The sequence below is a fragment of the Lemur catta genome, chromosome 1, assembly GCF_020740605.2.
Source record: "Lemur catta isolate mLemCat1 chromosome 1, mLemCat1.pri, whole genome shotgun sequence".
NCBI lineage: Eukaryota > Metazoa > Chordata > Mammalia > Primates > Lemuridae > Lemur > Lemur catta.
In genome coordinates this window covers 179,828,668-179,851,797 of record NC_059128.1, presented here as the reverse complement: position 1 = coordinate 179,851,797, position 23,130 = coordinate 179,828,668, and the positions used below count along the sequence as shown (strand labels likewise).

General features: G+C 38.2%; 2 protein-coding genes across 8 annotated transcripts in view; one reads left to right on the top strand and one right to left on the bottom strand.

The window, feature by feature from the left end:
• The window catches only part of LOC123630156 (ceruloplasmin), a 55,468-nt gene that overhangs the window by 31,405 nt on the left and 933 nt on the right, over positions 1-23,130 (top strand). Inside the window, exons 12-20 of one of the 5 annotated variants that reach the window (XM_045539435.1) lie at positions 86-293; positions 1,635-1,774; positions 2,908-3,036; positions 5,868-5,974; positions 6,977-7,193; positions 7,612-7,751; positions 9,202-9,364; positions 19,986-20,090; positions 20,548-21,148. In XM_045539435.1, coding sequence (XP_045395391.1) covers positions 86-293; positions 1,635-1,774; positions 2,908-3,036; positions 5,868-5,974; positions 6,977-7,193; positions 7,612-7,751; positions 9,202-9,364; positions 19,986-20,089 — 1,208 coding nt within the window. In that variant the 3' untranslated portion in view covers position 20,090; positions 20,548-21,148. Of the gene's footprint in view, positions 1-85; positions 294-1,634; positions 1,775-2,907; positions 3,037-5,867; positions 5,975-6,976; positions 7,194-7,611; positions 7,752-9,201; positions 9,365-12,158; positions 12,308-13,623; positions 13,729-19,985; positions 20,091-20,547; positions 21,149-23,130 lie in introns of those variants that run through there. The other 4 variants (XM_045539436.1, XM_045539434.1, XM_045539439.1 and 1 more) reach the window with 4 other exon arrangements.
• HPS3 (HPS3 biogenesis of lysosomal organelles complex 2 subunit 1) overlaps positions 12,920-23,130 on the bottom strand; it is a 38,422-nt gene continuing 28,211 nt past the window's right edge. Inside the window, exons 14-17 of one of the 3 annotated variants that reach the window (XM_045539440.1) lie at positions 22,553-22,660; positions 18,822-19,028; positions 18,081-18,171; positions 12,920-13,613 (exon numbers count right to left, since the gene is read on the bottom strand). In XM_045539440.1, coding sequence (XP_045395396.1) covers positions 13,486-13,613; positions 18,081-18,171; positions 18,822-19,028; positions 22,553-22,660 — 534 coding nt within the window. In that variant the 3' untranslated portion in view covers positions 12,920-13,485. Of the gene's footprint in view, positions 13,614-18,080; positions 18,176-18,821; positions 19,029-22,552; positions 22,661-23,130 lie in introns of those variants that run through there. The other 2 variants (XM_045539441.1, XM_045539442.1) reach the window with 2 other exon arrangements.

Below are 23,130 nucleotides of genomic sequence, written 5' to 3'. Positions count from 1 at the left end.
GACTTTGGTCTTGATCCTGAGTGAGGTGGGAGCCACAGAAGGCACTGAGCAAAGAAGTGACATGTTTTCTTATTTATCATTCCAGGGACGTTTGATGTTGAGTGCCTTACAACTGATCACTACACAGGCGGCATGAAGCAGACATACACTGTGAACCAATGCCTGCGGATATTCGAGCATTCCCCCTTGTACCGAGGAGAGAGGACCTACTACATTGCAGCAGTGGAGGTGGAATGGGATTATTCCCCACGCAGGGAATGGGAAAAGGAGCTGCATTACTTACAAGAGCAAAAGTAATTCTCCAGACTCTAATTCCCAATTTGTTCAGTTGTAATGTTAGGTTTCTCTTTCAGAAAAGTAAGAATTATGCTAAATTTCAGAAAAACAAACAGGTGCATTAAACAGTAAGAACAAAAACATCAACAAAACACTTCTTAGGAATTTATTCATTCATTTCTAATTCTCTCAATTTCCTCACAGAAAAATTTTCATTTATCACCTTTGATTTTTTGGAGTCACTCGTCTTGCTTTCTTTTCTAATGGACTGTTGTCCTCTCACATTCATGTGCCCTCATCTTGTCATTTATTTTCACACTTAACAAAATTAATGCGCCAATTCAAAGCTGAAATATTATTTTCTTTACCAACCATTTGCTGCTTGTCTTATTTTTCCTCCAAAGATTTCATTATTAGTCTAAAAACCAGTGATTTCACTTTCTTAAAATTGTCATGTATGGAATATTTTAAATGCTTGAGAGCAATATAGAAGATCTCTGCCCCCCAAGAACTTACAGGAAAATATGGCTCAAAACCACCAATAACATGTGCATTGTGCAAAAGTAAAAAATAAATTCTGTATGAATAAATGTAAGTAAGGGATGGTTATTGGAGCTTCAGAAGCGTTACTGTGGCGCAGCGTCACCTGACACTTCTAGCTAGCCCTTTATGCTTTCCACACGCCTTCCCCTGCACTGTCTCACTCACATCCTGCAGGGACCCTGCATGGAAATGATCTGAGGGACTGGGATGGGCAGGTGTTCAGATCCGGAGTGCACAGCACAACTGGTGACCTGGAGCCAGGCAGTGGTTAACTGGTTAGTTTGATTGCAATGTTTGAGTATGGCTTGTGGTGTAAAGGAGTAGCAGTTTATTTCGTAAATGGGGTTAAAATGGTTAAAAGGCTACAGGAGCCGTTAGGAGTCAATGAAAACTTCAGAAAAGGAGAATGATTGAAAAAAAGTGGCCATTTCAGTTCCTATAGATTAGAAATATTGGACTCATAAAATTTTAGCGCTATAAAGAAACCGTAGAGATGATCTGATCAAATACCTCATTTTAGGGGTGAAGAAACTGAGGCTCCAACAGGCAGTGACTAGCTGGAGGTCGTGTTAGCTACTGGCAGAGTCAGGCCAGGACCAGATGGCTCCATCCATCCAAAGCTCGGTGTGCTTTCTGCCATACTTATTTTAAAAGTTTCATTCTTCCTTACTGGGATGGGAGAATGATGATTAAAAACTACCATAACGCCTTCAATAAAAACTGTATTTTTATCTAAAATTTAAAATTTAAAACCTGACTTCTACTTTCATTAAGACAAATACTAATTTTAGTTTGTCTTTTTTTTTTTTTTTTAGTATTTCAAATGCATTTTTAGATAAGGAAGAGTTTTTTATAGGCTCAAAGTACAAGAAAGTTGTGTATCGGCAATATACGGATAGCACATTCAGAGTTCCAGTGGAGAGAAAAGCTGAAGAAGAACATTTGGGAATTCTAGGTATGTTAATAACGCCAGTGCATCAGGTGTGGGCTAATGTTGTGATGCTATGTGCAGTAACAGTCAGTTCCTGTCCACGGGTCTCATCTTCTCGGTTCATATATCAAAGTTGCTCAAATAAAATTAAAAAATCAGTTATTCAATAAAAATAAGAAGCCTATGTTTACTAAAGGCATAGTAAATATGGCATAGTAAAATATTACTTATTTCTGTCTGAAACAATGAATTATCCCACATACTGATGAAACTGTATATATTTAATGTTTATCAAATTGATGCCTATAGTTTTAATGAAGTTCCAAGAAACTACTTGCTAATGAAATTCTTAAGCAAATTCTACCGATTATCCCCCCTAGCCCCCCAAATTATAGTTATTTACTTTTAAAATTAACATGTAAATGATTAATTACAAGAAGAAATGTACAAGAGGAAATTAATTACGAGAAGAAAAGAAAAAGTGGTACTATGCACAAGACAGGAGAAAAGTTGCCTTCAATATTTCAGGAATCATTTTAAGATAGAATTTCTAAGAACTTGAGCAACACTGGTTCTCAATTATTGAGAATTTTTTTGAAAACCAGCAAGTGCAGGGAATTGCCCCTCCAATCTCACTGTTTCCAGACTGTCAGAGATCCCCCTGGGACTTTGTTATCCTCAGCCCCTAGACTAAGACAACAAGGGAAAACAGCATTGTTGCTGCATCACAGGAATTCTACCAGACAGCAGAAAAGCTAAGATTGCATAGAGGATAGCAATGGGAGGGGTATCCTGCCCTTTCAAACATAGTACCGCCCTAAATTCATTCTCAGGAAGGTCTGCAAGTCCAAATGCTGAGAAATGAGAGCAAGGGCTGCAAAATGTCTCCTGGCCAGACGTCCAACGCACCATGATTAGACCAGTACCGTGCAAGAGACTTTCAGGCCAAACCTCCCTGGAACTCAAGAGATACACCGTGGTCTCCATCTTTAGCAGTTTGATCCGGAATCCCCTAGGACCCGGTATAAAGCCAAGAGTATTATAGCATGAAGCTGCAGGGGAAAACAACAGGCTATCTGATCTTTGCTTTTTACTACTAAGTTGGAACTTTCAGTTTGATAGGTATATAAGCCACCCTTCCATTTCACTCTTACCAGGTCCACAACTTCACGCGGATGTTGGAGAAAAAGTCAAAATTATCTTTAGAAACATGGCCACAAGGTCCTACTCAATACATGCCCATGGGGTGAAAACGGAGAGTCCTACAGTCACTCCAACATTGCCAGGTACTCATGGTGGGGGGATGCATTTTAACAGACTCTACAGCCTTTCCGCGGATGATTATTATTATAAAAGTATTCCTTTGGAATGAGTGTGGCTTGAGGAAGTGAAGAGGGAGATGGTTGTTAAGAGGGGATGGAGGCAGGTGTCTGTGCATCTGCATGTACATGTACATGCTGGTACCAAAAAAAAAAATACAGAGGAGAGGTGTAAGGAAGACATCTGAAGGCACTAGGCATCTACCAATATACTAGGGACAGTCAGAGAGATGCCTCTCTCCACACCCAGCTGTAACACACCTCAGATGGCATCTCCCACGCTGCGTGTGCCTAAAGGCTTACGGACCTGTCTTTGGCAGAAGAGGCCCTAAAGACCAGAGGCTGCCACTTGGAATTTTCAATTCCCCATATCTAGTCCAGTATCTGGCATGTACTAGGAGCTCATCAAATGTTTCTTTAACACAGAATAAAAGCTTAAATACAGTATATACATAGGTGTGTGTTTTCTTTAATAAGAAACTGTGTTTTTCTTCTATTAGTTATAAAATTGGCTTCTAGGAAAAGACTATGTCTCAATAACTTAGTAATTCCCAAATATATCAAGTGAGAAAAATTAAATTGCTCTATAGAGTTGCTCTTGTCGATTTAGGGAAATAGAAATAAAAATCCCTACCCTGAAGGCCTTCCCTTTCTCCTGAGGGAGATAAACACATCTGTACCTAATGTCAAGTAGTAAAGAATGCTATGAAAACGATTGAGCAGGAAGTAGCAAGGGTGCTACTTTAGGTAGGGGCATCAGGAGGGCTTCTTTGAGGAGGTGACATTGGTGAGTACACCTAAATGCTGAGAGGTAACCAAGCTCAGCTAAGTATGTGGGAAGAGATTCTAGGCCCCCAAGATGGGAGTGTGCTTGGTGTGTCTGCGGAGCAGCAAGGTCACCAGAGCTAGAGCAGATGACATCCAGGGAGAGCAGGGCCAGGTGGAGTAGGGAGGACCTCGGAGGCCATGATCGGCACTTGAGGTTTTACTCTAAAAACCCACATGAGGGTTTGAGCTGATGAGTGATGCTCTAATGAACACTTTTTAAAAAGGGGCTGATAAGGGGCTGTTCTGGCTGATGTGTGGCCAAGCGACTGTAGCAGGCAAGTCAGTTGGGGGCCATCACAATCATCTCAGTAAAGAAAAGATCAAGATTTGGAACAGCATAGAAGCAGCTGAAGTGGTTAGACATCATCATATTCAGGTTCCATTTCTAAGGTGACACTAAAAGGACCTGCTGAAAATTGGGCATTAGGGAGAGTTAGGGAGTGAGGAGTCCAGGGAGACTCCAGGGTTTTGGGCATCAACCACGGGCAGAAGAGCAAGTTGGGAAGGGGTGTGGAAAAGAGAGGGAAATGTTATCCTGCAGCTTACGAAAATAAGGAAATGTAGAGGTGACAAGACAGTAACGTGTTCAGGTGGTAAATCAACACTTTATATTTTCAGTGACATTTTCTGCTTATAAAAAAGTGAGGACATAAGAACAGCTCAGATTGAGGGTGTGAGGACAAGGGAAAAGTCTACCACGTTCCCTGAGCCCATCCCTCACGTCGTGCTTGATTCCCTGGCAAAGGTTTGTCGGACTCTGGCCAGTTAAAGTCTGACGACATGAATGTGTGATGGCGAGGTTGACAGGGAGTGGCCAGTGAGTGTGGTCCCGCTTGGTGAGTGGGCAAGGCCAAACGTCACGCTATTGTGAGCAATGGTACAGGAAGCTCTGAGGTGACTGGAAATGTAGATCAGACTGACAAGAGCCAGGAGCACGTGGGAGGAGGGCAGGGGACATGGCAAGGTAGAAGGGTGGAGCAACTGGCTGTCTGCAAAATTCCAAGGCCCAGGGCATAGTTATGTCCTATCCGTGACAGAACAGTACATGGTGTGACAGAACGGGACAGACCAGAGAGGAGGTAAACGGAACAAGTCATTGACCTGAGATTAAGAGGTCTAATGACTCTTTGCCAGGAATCGTGAGCTCACTGAGGATGATGGTGAGAAAGGAGGAGGAAGGGCAGGCCGTGGTGCAGCTGAGGGAATTACACAGGATAGTCCAGATACACAGGCACAGAGATTATGGGGAAGGTGCTAGCCACAGGAGGAAAATCACCTGGTATTTGAAGAGAAAAAAGCATATCAGGAAAACATATGTCAAGCTAAGAAAAGGTGAGTTGCAAAGTTCCTTCAAATTGTGTTATTGGAATTGCCACCTCCTGGCTTTGTGGTATGGCACGTGCGTCACAGCGAGGTAATTCATAATTGACCCCCAAAATGACATGAAAGTATGCCTTACAGTTTTTTGTTGTTGTTGTTGTTGTTTTTTTTTTTTTTTATTGAGACAGAGTCTCACTCTGTCACCTCTGGTGGAGTGCAGTGGTGTCATCACAGCTCACGGCAACCTCAAGCTCCTGGGCTCAAGCGATCCTCCTGCCTCAGTTTCCCGAGCAGCTGAAACTACAGGTGCACACCAACACACCTGACTAATTTTTTCTATTTTTGGTAGAGACAGGGTGTCACTTTTGCTCAGGCTGGTCTTGAACTCCTGAGCTCAAGTGATCATCCCTCCTCAGCCTCCCAGAGTGCTAGGATTACAGGCGTGAGCCAAGATGCCTGGCCTGTCTTATAGTTTTCTTAAAACTAAATTCCTGAAAAGAAAATTTCAAGTACCACTATTTTTTAAAACCAATTATCCTGACATTTGCAGTTCCTGGGTCACTGGTTATCAAGGTATCAAGGCTTAGTGTGTATACATATACAAATATAAACTAAATATAACCAGATATTTTAACACTTAACTAATTTAGGTGAAACTCGCACTTACATGTGGGAAATCCCGGAAAGATCTGGAGCTGGAATGGAGGATTCCGCTTGTATTCCATGGGCTTACTATTCAACCGTGGATCAAGTTAAGGTAAAATTTAAATTATTTATGTTCTGTGACAATTCCCAAAATAGACACACAATTGAAGGAAGATGACGTTAGCATTTTCCCGTGGTCCAATTCTATTTTAAAATCCCAGGAAAGTAAACTTCTCTGAGATTTACTTTAGCAAATATGCTGGTACCTATGATACGCAAGACAAGTCTAAAATTCCCTAACATGATACAGCACAAAGGCCCTTTAGGATATTAGGTAATTTTAGACTTTGTCTTGTGTGTCATAACGCAAGACAAGTCTAAAATTCCCTAACATGATACAGCACAAAGGCCCTTTAGGATATTAGGTAATTTTAGACTTTGTCTTGTGTGTCATAGGCAGCCACTGAAAAACCGGACAGCAAATGGCAGCATGTTTACATTTCAGACCATTATCCTGGTGGAGTGAAGGAAGGTTTGGAGGGGGAAGAGACAAGGGTACATTGTAGTAGTTTGAGGCAAATTTCAAGGACCTGAATCAACGAGGGGAGGGAGAGAAGAACTGGAGTGATTACAGGTAGGTAGGTGAATTGCCTGGATGAGCCAGAGGGAAGCAGGTATTTGATATTTCAGAGTTCTGGTTCGAATAAATGAGTAGACCTGGTATTTGTGGTGCTCTTTATTACATTTCACTCATCCCTGGATTTTTAGTGACTGCCATAGTGCATGGCTCATACTCAAGAGGTGATGAGCATATGGAGTAAACAAGCCAACATGGTTCATTTGGGGGTCTTTTAAACTGCTGCCCATTAGCTGAGCCAGTTCTTGCCTCCATGCAACTCTGCTACCTCAACATTGCCCTCATGTCCTAGCTATGACTAACCACTGTTCCAGCTTAACTACTGCAAGTGAAAGGTTACTGAACTGGCAGCGCCATGTTGGGCAAAGTCTGCTACTTAAATCATTGCTTCCAAAATTCCTGAGGCCATGGGTGATAAGGTCCCTGTTCTCTGGAACCTATGTCATGAGCGTGACTGGAGTTTTTGCTTGTTTCCAGGATCTCTACAGTGGATTGATTGGCCCGCTGATTGTCTGTCGAACACACTACATGAGAATATTCAATCCCCAAAAGAAACTGGAATTTTCCCTTTTGTTTCTAGTTTTTGATGAGAATGAATCTTGGTACTTAGATGACAACATCAAGACATACTCTGATCATCCTGAGAAAGTAAACAAAGACAGTGAAGAATTCATAGAAAGCAATAAAATGCATGGTATGATACATTATTCAAAACCATTTTTTCCCTTTTTACCCTTTTCTTCTTTCAAATAAAATTACTTTGGAGACTATTCATTTCAGTTTAAAATAAACCACTTCTGCTTCACTTTGTATGTGAGGTAGAATTCTGTTCAAAACAAAAAGGGAACTACGTTCAAAATCATTTGCTAATTTCTCTCCCAATTTAAAAATCTCATTTCCTTTTAAATATATCCACAATTAGGATTAAGGCTTTTGTACAACTGACTAGAAAAGCACCATGTGATATTATTGACCTTAAAGTATTCATTTTCCTCATTTGTAGTGAAATAAATCCTATTACAAAAAAAGTCTTTAGATTAACCTAATAATCATATTTTCTGTGAAGTTTAAAATATCCTGAGAAGTAATATAAAATCATGTGCTTTCACCAGCTATTAATGGAAGAATGTTTGGAAACCTACAAGGTCTCACAATGCAAGTGGGCGATGAAGTCAACTGGTATCTGATGGGAATGGGCAATGAAATCGACCTGCACACTGTGCATTTTCACGGCCACAGCTTCCAATACAAGGTAAGAGCCATTCATGGCAGATCTTCTTGCTCTATTTGAGAACGTTTTCATACAAATGAAGAAAATATTTCCTCACAGAGATTTACGGAAAATTGAAAATTGTGAATACTACAGTCAGCCCTCCACATCCATAGCTTCCTTATTCATGGATTCAACCAGTCATGGACTGAAAATATTTGGAAAAAAAAAAATTCCAAAGTTCCAAAAAGCAAAACTTGAATTTGCCACGCCAAGTACTACATTGAATCCACTCAAATAAAGTGATGTATAGGCACCGTATTAGGTATTATAAGTAATCTAGACATGATTTAAAGTGTATGGGAGAATGTGAGTAGGTTATATGGAAATACTATACCATTTTATATTGAGACTTGAGCATCTGTGGATTTTGGTATTCTGGGGTAGGGAGGTGGTTCTGGAACCAATCCCTCATGGATATCAAGAGATGACTGTATAGGACACAGCAATTTCAATTAACATACCACCCTTTGTTACACCTTGGGCTCCTCCTTGGATTTGTACTTTTTGCTGGATTTCCAGGGAGTTCTGCTCCCACGTTCCCAAGGCATTTGAGTGGAACTGCTAGCAGAGAGGGGTAGGAGTGGTCATGTAAATGACAGATCAGAGGGTGGTAGAGACCTGTGCAAGACTTTATGATAACCCTTGCCCTGCCTGTTCTAAGTTCTGTCTTAAATGGCCTGAGGTAAGCAAGATCACTGGTTAGGTGGCAAGCAACTGCCTGGTCCCTCGATCTCAATGGCACTTCTATTCCTTACCTAGTACCCGATTTCAGCAGAAGCCAATGGCCTTTCTGGAAATGCTTTTTTCTTACCTTTGAGTTAATGCATAAAATGCAGAAGTTACCAAAAATCACATTGCAGAAAGTCTGTTTTATTATCTGCATTTTGTTTTACGTAGATATATTCTTAGTGGAGTTTCAATTCTATCCCTGCAGAAATATGCCCAACTACTGTTTCCAGCCGAGACTCTGTCTGAACTGTCCCTGGTTTTTGGCTTCTCCGTTGGCTTCCTTTTTTGCTCCATGACTTTCCTTGCCCAAAAGTTTCACAGATAATCTAGTTTAGGACAGGTGCAGGCAAAAGCAAGGTTGGGGCTGAAATGGGGCCACAGCTAAGTTCCTTTGTGCAACTCTGTGCTCTGACAAGCAGGCAAACCAGGGTCGTGGTGCGGGAGACCACAGGTGATCCTTACTGAAGAGTTCATTCATCACATCTTTTCTTTACACCCCTTGATGGCCCACAGTGCAGGACTTTGTAGGAATATAAGGACCACATATCTTACTGTATGCACTAAACACAGGAACAGGCAGGGACGCACCTTTTAAAAACAGATTTATCCATTTTGCTAATATTCCTGAACTGGCCAAAGAAAAACTATTTGAATGAATGCTCCCATATGTTACATAATATTTGTCATTTTTCTAATTAAGCACAGGGGCATTTATAGTTCCGATGTCTTTGACATTTTCCCTGGGACATACCAAACCCTAGAAATGTTTCCAAAAACACCTGGAATCTGGTTACTTCACTGCCATGTGACCGACCACATTCACGCTGGAATGGAAACTACTTACACCGTTCTACCAAATGAAGGTGAATATCCACTTTGTAATTCTAGAAGCCACATATAACAAACATAAGATGTACTACTTTGCCTAAATACTTCCCCCAATATGAAGCATTTGTGAATCTGCTGCCCTGATTTCTTCCTTCTCTACCTCTTAACAGGACTTTTACTACTAAATGGTACAGGATACTGCCCATATGCCTGAGAGCCAGTACTTATAACTGCAATAGTAGTTTCTAAGCTAATACAAATTGACTCAAATTTGATACAGTGTAATTATATGTAAAGCTAATATAGGGCATAGTCATGTTAGCTATTTACCAAGAAACAAATCATGACTTACAAAAAAAACACATTTAGAATTTAATTTCTTTCCTAACAGAAAACATTAACTTTCTTTTCCAAGTAGTACCTTGTATATAAGAGAAATCCAAGACAACCCCAAATAATCAATATAATTTCAAACAATCAGACAGAGCAGTGTCTTTCTGTGTTTCCAGGGGAAGTGGAGACAATGAAAGATCTAGGAAAGAAATAAAATTCAAATGCCCTGCTCCCCAACTCCTGCAACAGCTCCCCTTACCACATATAACCATGTGTGCACACACACCCCCCCCACAGACATGCAGAAAAACAAACAGCCTTCTTGTGGCTACACACCAGTGAAACATATAAAGAGAGAAATTCCTGCATTGTGGTTGCAGGCTTTGGTTTCTCCTAGGTCTTTTGAGTTGAGAATTGTTGGAATTGGAAATGGCAAGCCCAACAAGGGGAAACTACATAAAGAGAACAACCCTCTGTGTTTCTTCCTCAAAACTGGGATACAAGGGAACATATAAATTGAAGAAAATATAAAAGGAAATATATTTTGAGATTAAAAATCACTGAAAGATCTACCCTTAGTGCAAATGAAAAGTTTTAATTTCTGCTCCCGGGTTTTACACAAACATCTTACATCAGGAAAAACTTCTTCCATGAAAGCCCTTTTTATTATGGAGTGGTTACTGACAACAGCTATTAACCTGAACAAGGTGAAAAGAGCCAAACATGATGAGAAAGAAAACTTTAGTCTTTAAAGAACACTAGCTTGTAAGTAAACCACACAAAAGGATGGTCCTGCTCAGAAAAATAAGGGAGAGTGAGGGAACATGGAGGCATTTGGGGAATTCATATGTGCAAATGCCTGGTGTGCAGAGGATGCCTACAGGCTAGTCCTGCACACACGGACAGAGAGGATTCCTCCTGCACAACCACCCTGGAAGCAGAAGAGGGAGCTAACTGCTTGGTTAAGAAGGGGATAGTGTTTGTAAAGCTGTAGGGAAAATTGTAGAATAGATAGCAAATGAGAAGGGAAAACACACTGGAAAAAAGACTCAAGAGAAATTTGGCTTTTACAAAGAGAAAAGGTAATGTATGGGACTGAAAGAGGCAGTAATGAATAAAAAGGATAGTTTGAACTATACACGGAAAAATGGGGAGCCATGGTTTCATCAGTTTGAGTTATCTTTAATTAAAAGTTTGACAAAGCTTTGGGCAAGTTTACATTGTAAGTCTTAGAAAAATTTCTGTCTACCATGAGACAGAAAAGAGAGCACATGAGTTTAGATGGAATTTTTCAATATTATGTACCAGGAGACAACTGTCTCAACAAAGAAAAAAAAATCATTAGAACAGAATGGCGGATAACCTATCATACTTTTAGTATAATGCTTCATTTCCCCTACCATATGAGGCATACAAAGACCTCCTGTGTAACTGTAAAAGGTATAATACTATTTTTAAACTGTGACATTTCTATGACAGTCAGATAAGCTTTTGGATAGTTTGTAGTAAAAAATCTTGCTTAGTTTTAAGTTTCTTATAGCCAGAGACTGTATATTCTGTATTTCTGGCTAAGTAGCCAAATCCAATATAATACTGTGCTTGGTGAATATCTAATAACATATCAATGCAATGAAGAGGAATTTTGAAAACTTTTTTTGGAAATAATGTGAGATTCCCATATACACATCTAGATTCCCCAAATGCTAACACTTTGCACAGCCACAGTAGCTTTCTCATTCTCTCTCCTATCTCCCCTCCCTCTCTCTCCACATATACACACACAGACACGTGTAAATACATATACCCATATTTCTTAAAAACAAGAATATTCTTTTATATGACCATAATAAAAATTACCAAAATCAGAAATGATTAAAAACTATGGATCTTTTTCAAATTTCGTCAGTTATCCCAATCATGTTCTTCACAGGAAAAGAAAAGCCTGAATCATGCACTGCATTGTTGGCAAGTCTTTTAAGTCTCCTTTAGTCTTTGTCTTTCATAACTTTAACACTTTTGAAGAATACAGGGCAGTCACTTTGTAGAATGTCCTTTAGTTTAGGTTTGTCTAATGTTTCCTCATGATTAGATTCAGGTTATGCATTTTGGGCAAGGCTATTACAGAATGATGTCATGTTTTTTTTTAGTACACTGAGTCAGGAGGTACAAGATACTGATTTGTTCCATTAGGTTATGTTAACTCTGAGCATTTGGTTAAGGTGTTGTCTGCCAGGTTTTTCCATTATAAAGTTATTATTTTTCTTGTAATTAATAAGGATCTTGTAAGGAAGAAAGAAAAATTTTTTAAAAGAAAGCAGTACAGGAATGAGAGATTTTTAAACATATGAAAAGTAGAAAAACAAATAAATCAAGAATGATTAAACAAAGTAACTAACATTTTAAAATTAGAATACATTTAAAGCACCATCTAATAATTCTTTAACCATATAATATATACTATTTTTAATAATGGTCTTAAAATTTCTTTTTCTATAGAGATCAAGTTTGGCTGAAAGAAATAAATTGGTGATAAGTGGAGAAAAAAAAAAGAAAAACCAATGATTCATAACAATGTATGTGAAAGTGTTGAATGTTTACTTTGGCATGACTATAAACATTAAATAATTTAAAAAAAACCCTGGAAACTGACAACTTTGTGCATTTGTGAGGGAAACTGTGTTGCCTAGCTGCAGATGGGAGGATCAACACACTGTATGAAACATGACTGACACTTGTACACTAGGTAACAGAACTGATTCATACAGGCCACTCATACCACCGCTATTAGGGCTTTACAAAACCGTGTTTTAAAAGAAATATCTATGACCAGATGTTCTCCTGGGTGGTCTTAAAAGGATTATTATTAAGGTTCATTGAAATGTTTCTGATCATTGCCTTCCCACTGATGCATCTAACATGCTGCTGACATAATTCCTAACATCCAGTGGGCATGGGGGTGGCAAGGTTTGGAGGAAGGAAATAAAAATAAATAAAATAAAATGATGCCAGACTACAGTTCTGTGAACCCTTGAATAGACAGTCAAAGGACGTTATCTGAAACTAGAAAAGGGCAGAGCTGAGAAAATTCTACAGATTAAATCCTGGTAAGGATAAGCACGGCCATCAGGAGAAAAGCTTCAAAATACACTTGTGGAAATTTTCCACTAAGTGGAAATTTGCCTAAATTCAAAGGACACTATCAATGAGCTGATTGGACTCAAAATTTTTTTTAACAAGAGATTAAAAAAGAAGACACAGAATACAATAATATATTTATTTTCACATACACTCTAGCTAAAACAAGAGTACATATCAACAAAAAATGGAAACAAGGCTTTGGTTGAAACTAACATGGATTCAAAACAAATCATGTTAATAGCCAGACAAGAAGAAAGTTAGCTTTGTAAACTTCTACTTCATTTGAATTAAGGAAAAAACAGAGCATGAGTTTTCTTAAAGTAACAAAAGTAACAACAACAACAAAAAAATAAGGCTTAAAGTTTTGTACTGTAGCAAAACATTAACATCATTTTCAAAGTTGTGTCTCCAACAACAGTGAATTGATGTTATTCCTTGGAATAAAAGTCAGTTTAAAATACTTGGCTTCTTTAAGGAATTCTTGCCTTGAAGATTCATTTACATTCTGAACAATTAAATGGATTCAGGTCATAGTTACCACTACATGGTAAAGTAAGCAGCCTTAAAGCATTTATTTATATATTTTATATATATACAAAAAATCCTTTACTTGTATTTTTACCTGGCATTCAACTTTCAGAAATTCAGTCTCAAATGCCATTATGGTGTTTTTCAAATGGTACCTTCAAGTCAATGATTTCTTTCGACTGCAGTAAAGAAGATAAGGCAAGAAAAATGCTGCAGTGCCATCTTCTGGGAGAACATTCAAGAAATCCTTTAGTTCCAGTTCCACAGCAACAATTGACAATGTTTCTGTTTGCAGGAAAGAACATCTGAGTTAGAACTGAAAGTCTGTCTTTCATCCAGTTCTCCTCTTACTTAACCAACCAATCAGAAGCCATTCAAGAAACAAGATGTTTTAACTACAAAGAAAAAAACATCAGTCTCTTAACTCTATAGACTACTTTATGGTTTTAACAACTTATTTATCCCTCTTGAATCCTCTGAAGTTTATTTTATATTAGCCCCATGCAATTTGGATTATTTCATTGCTGAATTACTACCTTATTTTTCAATGGATTTCTACAATCTTCTAAAGAAAATACAATCATTTGAATATTGTTTTTAATGCTAGGACTATACTGAAGCTAATTTATAAAAACTGTGTGCTAGGACAGGAAATATCATTAATTGTTGGACAAGGACAATATTTTCCTAAATCAGTTCCTATTATAAAACTGTCATGTTATTAATAAGCACAGATCTATTTTCATGACAATTTACCCTTTTTTCCAAAACTGCAAAGGTGCTATAATGAACATTTTCAATATTAAAAAATTCATCATACATTTTGTAAAGGTAACTTATGCAACACTATGATTCTATTGGCTTCTTAATAGACACATGCTGCCCTCTCCTAGGAAGAGAAGGATGACACTTAAGAACAATGTTCCCAATATACGTACATTTGGTCTTATAACTCTATCCACACTTCAGCACCATTCCCTTTGTGATTCTCTCATGCCCACCATTTACTCTATTTACAGAGTAAATGAAATATAAAATCCATCTAAAGTCATCTGTCCAGTATTCAGCAACCTAAATCATCCTTTACACAAAGGAACAACTGCTCTTATTGCTTAAGAGTTAAGGAATGGAATAGCAGTGGCTTATGGAAAAGATTCCTAGCTCTGAAATCAGACAGACTTAATTTTTTGAGAGACCAAGTCTCACCCTGTTGTCCAGGCTAGAATGCAGTGGCACAATCATAGCTCATTGCAACTTCAAACTCCTGGGCTCAAGCAATCCTCCCACCTCAGACTTCTGAGTAGCTAGGACTACAGTAGTTTAATGTTTTAAAACATTTTTTTTTGTAGAAATGAGGCCTTGCTATGTTGCCCCGGCTGGTAGCAAGCTCCTAGTCCCGAGAGAGAGACCCTCCCACCGCAGCCTCCCAAGGTGCTGGGATTACAGACATGAGCCACCATGCTCAGCCTGAAATAAATAAGACTTAACAAGGGATCCAGACTCTTCTGCCTACTCGCTGAGTGACATTAAGAAAGTCATTTAAACTCCCAAGTCCAAGGTTCCTCATGTATAATACAGTGGTACCATCTGCTAGCTTCCAGAGTTCCTGTGAGAATTAAATTAAAATTCAGTGATACATGTCTAACATAAACTACGGCCTTAATAAATAGCAACTACTAACTAGTTTATAAAACCCATGTGAAAAACATCAATTATTGATGTTTTCCTATCAACCCAGTATATTTAACCAAACGTGGAGCCTCTGGTACTATCTTAGATACAAAAAATCGAGTTGAAGGGCTAGTGCAGAGTTGTTAGAGCCAACAAAAATCTTGCCACTGCCCAATTCTAATTTTCTCCCAACCAGGGAGAGGCTAATACAGGTTGTAACTCTAAGAGCAAGGTTGAAACCTTAAATCGATAGGGTACTTTAAAAGTTGACACAGTTCTTTCTATATAATACAGCTTCTCATTTAATTCCTTCTAGAATCCTTTGAAGTTTTTATTTATTTAATCCAAGCCCCATTCCAAACAGGATATGCTAGTGGGTATTAGGCCTGATTTAGAGTTGGGAAAATTGAAACTAAGAAAAGATTAAAATACCTTGCTCTACTGCACTCACCAGCCACCCAAATCTACAAGTTCTACAGAAATGACCTACCTAAATGTAAACCTGCACACTGAAAATCCTCCTGCATGTCTAGAAAACATTTGTCAAATGCTGAAAATAGTTGTTTCTGGCTGGTTGGATTTTAAATGACTTTTTAAACTTTACTTTTGTAATTACTACAGTACCACAATTTTTAAAAATAAGCACAGTTCATTATTCCAAAAACAGTAATAAATATTTCCTTAAAACAAACAAGCCAGGGCCAGGCGCAGTGCCTCACACCTGTAATCCTAGCCCTCTGGGAGGGCGAGGCGGGAGGATTGCTTGAGTTCAGCAGTTCAAGACCAGCCTCAGCAAGAGCGAGACCCTATCTCTATCAAAAATAGAAAGAAATTAGCCAGGCAACTAAAAATAGAAAAAAAAATTAGCCGGGCATGGTGGCGCATACCTGTAGTCCCAGCTACTTGGGAGGCTGAGGCAGGAGGATACTTGAGCCCGGGAGTTTGAGGTTGCTATGAGCTAGGCTGACGCCATGGCACTCTAGCCCAGGCAACAGAGCAAGACTCTGTCTCAAATAAAAACAAAAACAAAAACAAAAACAAAAAACAAAAAACAAGCCATCTATTAACCCCAGTTTCAATGGTTCTATATTAGTGCGGTGGTTCTCAACCAGGACAATTTTGTGCACAGGGATCATTTGGCAAAGTCTGGAGACATTTTTGTCCATCATAACTAGGGTGGCATCTAGTGAGTAGATGCTAGGGATGCTGTTTAACATACTGAAATGCACAGGGGAAACCCCCATGCACACGGACAGTTATCCAGTCCAAATTGTCAATAGTGTCAAGGCTGAATTCCAATTCCAATCTTACTCTCTTGCCATATTGCATAACATTGAACTCCAGAGTCAATCCTAAACTTCTCATTAGTCCCAGGATATTAAAAGATTTGGCTTGTTCCACGTTACTGAGTAAGTGGCAGACCTAGAACTCAGTTCCAATTCTGCAGACCCCAATCCTGGGCTCTTCCCAGAGTACGACAGCTGCCAAGAAAAAGATCTCCCATGAAATGGACCTGAAGTTCTTCAGGTGTCTTCCCTTCCAATCAATAAACAGTTACAGAATGCTTCCCCTGGGACAGGCACATTGCTAGTGAGAGGGGTACAACATGAAAAATGAGTAAAATACTATGCCTGCTCTTAATGCATTACAGTATAATAAAGGTAAATCACACACAGCACTTAGTCCCATTAGCCACATACATACACACATATGCACACTTGTGTGCACACAAATATATTTTGAAGATATAGAACAATGTAACATTTGGAGAAATGATTATGCGTAAGTTAGGGATAGAGAGCGTGTGGATGTTGATCAGAAAAGGATAAAGAAAGAGTCTTTTGACTAAGATAAGGACGTTGATGAGGTCTGAAGATGCGGCACATTTGTGCTGGAGAGTGATGTACCAACACAAATAGTGATAAATTATGTAAACAATTTGATGTAAGTGGGGCAAAGCAAACACACACCTGACATTTCTACCTTCTAAATACCAAAAGCACTCAGGAGATGGGTAAAACAGCGTATAAAATCCCCCCTCCCAATCAGAAATATACAGCTTTAATTAAATGAGAATCTTCAGAAAAACAACCTGTAATGGCCACTGGCTTTGCCTAACATTTAAAAAATCAATTATCTTGACTGGAAAATATGATTCCAACACTGTCCGTTTCTAATATTTTATGTGCATTGCAATTGACATAACTATACTTTTTTGTCATCAGGCCAACAAATACCTAGTGACATTAACACACAACAGTAAAGAAACTAATGGGCTGGGCACAGTGGCTCACACTTATAATCCTAACACTTTGGGAGGCTGAGGTGGAGGATCGCTTGAGGTCAGCAGTTCAAGACTAGTCTGAGCAAGAGTGAGACCCCATCTCTACAAAATAATAGAAAAATTAGCTGGGTGTGGTGGTGCATGCCTGTAGTCCCAGCTACTTGGGAGGCTGAGGCAGGAGGATCACTTGATCCCAGGAGTGTGAGGTTGCAGTGAGCTATGATAATGCCACTGTACCACTCCAGCCTGGGTGACACAGAGAGATCCTGCCTCCCCATCTGCCCCCCAGAAAAAAAAGATTTATAAATGACTATTTATGAGTCTTGAGAATTCAAACAATAACTACCTACACTGTAAAATACTGTACAATTTAGACAGTCTACTTTTAAATCCTTGAGAATATGCCGTTTGTCAATACTTGCTTACAATTATGCTTAATCATAATGATCTTAACTTCCTATAGGAAGTAATTTAACCACTTAGATCAAGAATAAAAGATGTGATTGCCCTAATCATTACTCAAAGTTTTAAAATATTGAAGTTGTCAATTTCTATGACTTTGATAATTTGTTAGTGTTTGAAAAGATTAACTTAAAAGAACATCAGCTCTGTGACTAGAAGAGATAAATGAATATGAAGTGTGATGGGGGATGGTAAAAGTAAGCTCTCCAGACGGTTCTGCAAGGCCCTCTTCACCTCACTTGGTAATCACATGAAAAAACTGGATAAAGCAAGGCTTCAGCAAATTTAAAACGGAGACTCTTAAGGTTATAATCAAGCAAAAAAGATCATTTTACCTTTTAATGATGACAGGTAAAATTGATATTTGTCTCCACCACATTTTATTCTCTGACAAAGTTCAGGCAGCAGTTTTTTCCACCACAGAGTCTATCTTAGGAAAAAATGCACAAATTTTAGTTTGCTGTATTTTATACTCAGAGTTTCAATGAGAAGAAGAACACTGTGCAGGAAAGCACAGGGCAAAAATACATTATTTTGGTTAAGGTACCAAACTGTGCTGTAACAGAGGTTGTATCAGCAGCCAGTCTTCTGCTTAAACTGTAACATAAAAGTCAGGTTTGTGATTTGAAAATCCAGCAATACATACATTGTACATATGTCCCTGATTATTTTCAAGAAGAAACAGCATGTCCTGTTATCTCTTAGGGAGCAAGAAGACAGAAAAGAAGGAAGAAAAAAAAAGTACTAAAGTCTAAAACTCTTCTAATTTCTAAACAAAAGACCAAATAGCATAGAAAATATTTTCCCATAAGGTATTATGTTTCCCAAATCTTCAGGTAATCACCTACTTCATTTCCAAACAAGAGATTTTTAGTGGTGGTAACATACCATCACTATATATTTTAGCAGCATTTAATAGTACTCAAAACACATATTAAACATACATGCTCATTGGGCTCACACAATCCTATGACGTTGGACTAGCATATGCTGTTCCCATTTTTCAGGAAAACCAACAAGGTTATCAAATACAACTATCGCTGATCAAACCTAAAGACATAATCTGAAAAGCATACCCGGTTCTCTTCTTTCAGTTCGTGATTAGCATACGGGATGACAGCCTCCGGGCATCTCTCTAAGAGTGTGTCTATGCACTGTTCATACTGTTTCAAGCGCGTACGACACAGAACATGCACGCTGAGGCCAGCAATAGTGTCTTCTGAGAGTGGCTCCAAGAACGGAATAATGGAAGCTATGTCAAATGAAGGACCACACATAAGAGACTATGAACAGAAAAGTGAAATATTATGGAATGAGGCACCCAAAATACTAAAACACAAAATATAGAATTCAACTTTTTAAGAAAGACTAAACCTCACTTGCCAAAAAAAGAAAAAGATGACTACAATTTACAGCATATGTATATGGTCTTTATTTAATAAATCTAAGTGGAATGAAGTATTAATCTTGAAACCACCTCTAGTTTAAAGAATAATATGATTTTGCTTTACATGGACTACAAATTGAAATTAATGGGAATTCCTTAGGATTCTATCCTAAGGAAATAATCAACATTGTGCTCAAAGATTTATGTCCAATGTTGTTCACTGCAAGAGTATTGATACTATGGAAAAATTAGAAGTAATCTAAATGTTCAATGATAAGGGATGAGTAAATGAATTATGGTATATTCATATGATGGAATACTATGCAGCCATCAAAACTATGTTGTCAAAGGCTAGTTAATGAGAACATGCTTATGATAAAATGCTGAGTAAAAATCTCAATGCAAATTTACATTCAGAGCATGATTAATTTTGTAAAATCTACATGCACATATAGAAATACCTTTGGGAGACTATCGCAATTTTGGATGAGAGGACAAAGCCCACTTTTTGTTTTCTTTCCATACTTCCCTGCATTTTCCAAATTTTCTATAATAAGCATGTACTACATATATAACCCAAAATAAAATTTAATGTTTAAGAAAACTAAAGTGATTGTTTAGAACCTTAGAACCTAATCATTTATGCCAATAACACTTGCCACAAGCTGAATGACAGGGGGCAGGTATTATTTCAGTATTTAGAACTTTACCAATATTTTACTTTTTAAGCACTTAAACTATATATACTACTCTTGATTCTACCACCAAAATAATCTCTGCTTTCCCTTTCTCCAGGATAAAGATGAGATGGTCATGTCCTGATTTTCTTGTCCCTGTGTCCTTTTTGCTACAGCATCTTCTCAGACTCACAGGAGGATATGGAATGTGATCTATCCATTCACAGTCAGCATCATTATTTTATTCCAAATATCTACCAAGGAATGGCTACGGGAATAAGGTCGGTCCCTTTTCTTTCTTCAAGTTTAATAAATTACTCATTTCAATAATTTCCTGACAATAACTGGGCAAAGATGAAATAAGTTGATAATCTCTCATTCGTCAGATCTCCCAACATGGAAGAAACAGATTATTTCCATATTTAACTCTTGATTAATCAGGATAATGGGTGAGGCAGGAATGAGTACGGCACAGGTGCCAAACTATGGTTAAAATGAAACTAGTCAAAACTTGGTACAAAATAGATTACCCAAGAACTTTTACTTAGTTTTATCCATATTATCAAGAAGTTTAAAAATAACTAAATTAGTTAAGAAACACTAAAGAGCATATATGTTACTGTATTTAAAACATGGTCCAAAAGTTATTCTTACCCTTTAAAACACTGTTAATGTTGTCTGCTGCTTAACAGAGAGCTCCGTTCTCCTTTTTTTTTTTTTTTCCAATATTGGAAATAGACTCGTCTCCACCCTCAACACGTGCACTACTTGTTCCCTTTGATCAAGAATCCAACACCCTCAGCCCTGACACTACAGGACCGGAATCCACTGGCTTCTCATCTTCCTCCCCTAGACAATCATGACTGTGGCTCTAAGGAAAGGTGTCGGCAACGTGAGAGAAGGGGAACCATGACAATTGTGGCAAAGGGCAAGATTTTTACTATTCATTGTGTCATTCCAAACAGTAGCTTTTGGACATGTGGATGATTTATGGATTGTTTTCATTTTAGTTATTGCACAAATATACTATTACAGTGATTGAGGACAACAGAGAAAGAATCATCTATGTTGTGGGTGGGTACAGGGAGAGTCGTACCATTTTCAAAAAGCTCTCTAGGTGACTCTGAGCCTCCCCATTCCTCTAGGTGAGAACCAGTAAGATCTTTTCATTTCTCAATGGTTTTTTTGTTTCTTAATAACTTAGATTAATTGACCTATAGATAATTTAGAAAGAGCTATAATTAGGAAAAAGACTTAGAAAAATTTAGGGACACTATGTTTCTCTCCTTTAATAGCAAAGAATGTACTGTTTTAAAATATTTTAAAATAAATTTTAAAAGATCAGTAAATTATACTTTTTCAAGCAGTGATTATAAATATGCTTTCAAGCTTTACCAGGGGAAATTTAATAGGACTTGTTACAATTACAATTTTAAATATGTACTTAGTGTGTGTTCTGGGAGGGCAAGGCCCTGCCTGTCTTGTCTGATGCTGTCCACATCTGCAGCACAGGCTCAAGCAACATTCCTGAAATGAACAAACCTGAGGCTAGTCCCTCAGAAGCCTCTGTATCACAAGGGAACTGGAGACCAGAGGCAACAAGAACCTTCTTTGGTGACTTTTTAAGAAGCACATAAATAGCTCCATATCTGGGGACAACACAGTCCTGTCTGGAGGCTGAGTCTAAGCAATATAGCCTCTTGAGCCTCCCTCCCTAACCCCCATTCCCATTTGATGTTTTGGTTTTTTAAGCAATAAATAAATACCAAGAATAAATTATACCAGTTCCCACAATGTATATCAGAGATTGCAAACTCAAAAATCTAAAGGGGTCAAACAGATAATGAAGATGCATGAAGGCAGCTGGGATAAGGAAAATGGACACGAGACACTTGGCATCTGGATCAGGACGTCGTGAATATGGTAACTGTGCCGAGATGCCAGCGTGAGCTCTGCCCACGGCGGGGAGCCACGGGTCAGCCCCAACCCTCAGGTCGCAGGGGTTCCCAGTTCTTCTGATGTTTTTCAAGAGTAACTTGAAACTCAGAATTCTTAATATATCTTAATTTTTATATGCTGGCAGCTACACTGGAAAGACCAAACAAAACAGATGTGGGGATTCTACTCAGTCCTTGGGCCACTGAACTATACGTTAAATAAAACCACATACACATCTAGCCCAGCTTGATCCACACCAAGTCAAATGCCGACTGTATTTCTCATTGTCAGTTAAAACACTTTCATAGTCAGAATTCTTACAGGATGACCTACATTCTCTAATCATGCCCCTCTTGTTTTTTAAAAATCCTTTTCAGGAGCTGTATACACCATTTTGACCAGTTTCTTATAAGATAGATAGTAGTGGTTGGCTTGGGTTATAGGTGTAAGCCAATACTAAAAAAAATTAATTACATCCATAAAAATACCACTAACCATTTGCTGCACATTCATTTCACGAAGTGTTTTCAAGCACATTCTGAAAATGAGGAAGGCAGTCAGGAGGCCTGCGGAAGCTCGCCCATCTGTCTGCATGAAAGCAGCCTCTTGGCACAGATGTCTCACACACCAGCAGTTTCAGGCAGGGGCAGGAATTCTCTCTAAAGCTCCTGAGTATGCCTCACTATGGATTTCGTCCCCATAAATTATACATTCTAGATTAACAGGACACCTGAGGTCTTACCAAATTTAAATCTTACACTGTATTATAATACACATATTCATAAGAAGAGGCATTTTTATTTACCTGCAATTTTAAAAGATCTTCTGTGTAATTTTCATGAGCTAAGAAGTCAGATGATATTAAAATGTGAACCCATGGATAGATTAAGCCATAATGACCACAGGCATTTATCTAAAACATAAAAAAATTTATTGTAGACAAAATATAACAACATAAAAAACTTTCTTTATCCATTCCACAAAGACCAAGTAATCATTAATACCCTGCTATGTCACAGAATTAGGTATACAGTTTTCTGGGAACAGGAAGGGAAGTTTTTAGAATGTATTGCCCTGGAAAATGTTCCAGCCTTGCTGTTTCTGCAGTATGTAATCTGCACTAAATATTTCCTTATATTTTAAAATTTAAATATTACAAAGAGGAACTTTCTAGCAAAAAGAGCAATACTATTTTTAAGCTAATTATACTTAAAAAGAATTAATACTGGAAATAATTTTTATTTATAACTACTTTCTTTGGGAGGCGAAACATCTTTCATAAGTTCTCAAGATAATTCTGAAGCAGCCACCATTATTCAAGAAGCTGGTGACTTTTCTAGTTAACCCACATTAGCCATGACATACAGGAGTGGCAAATGGGTA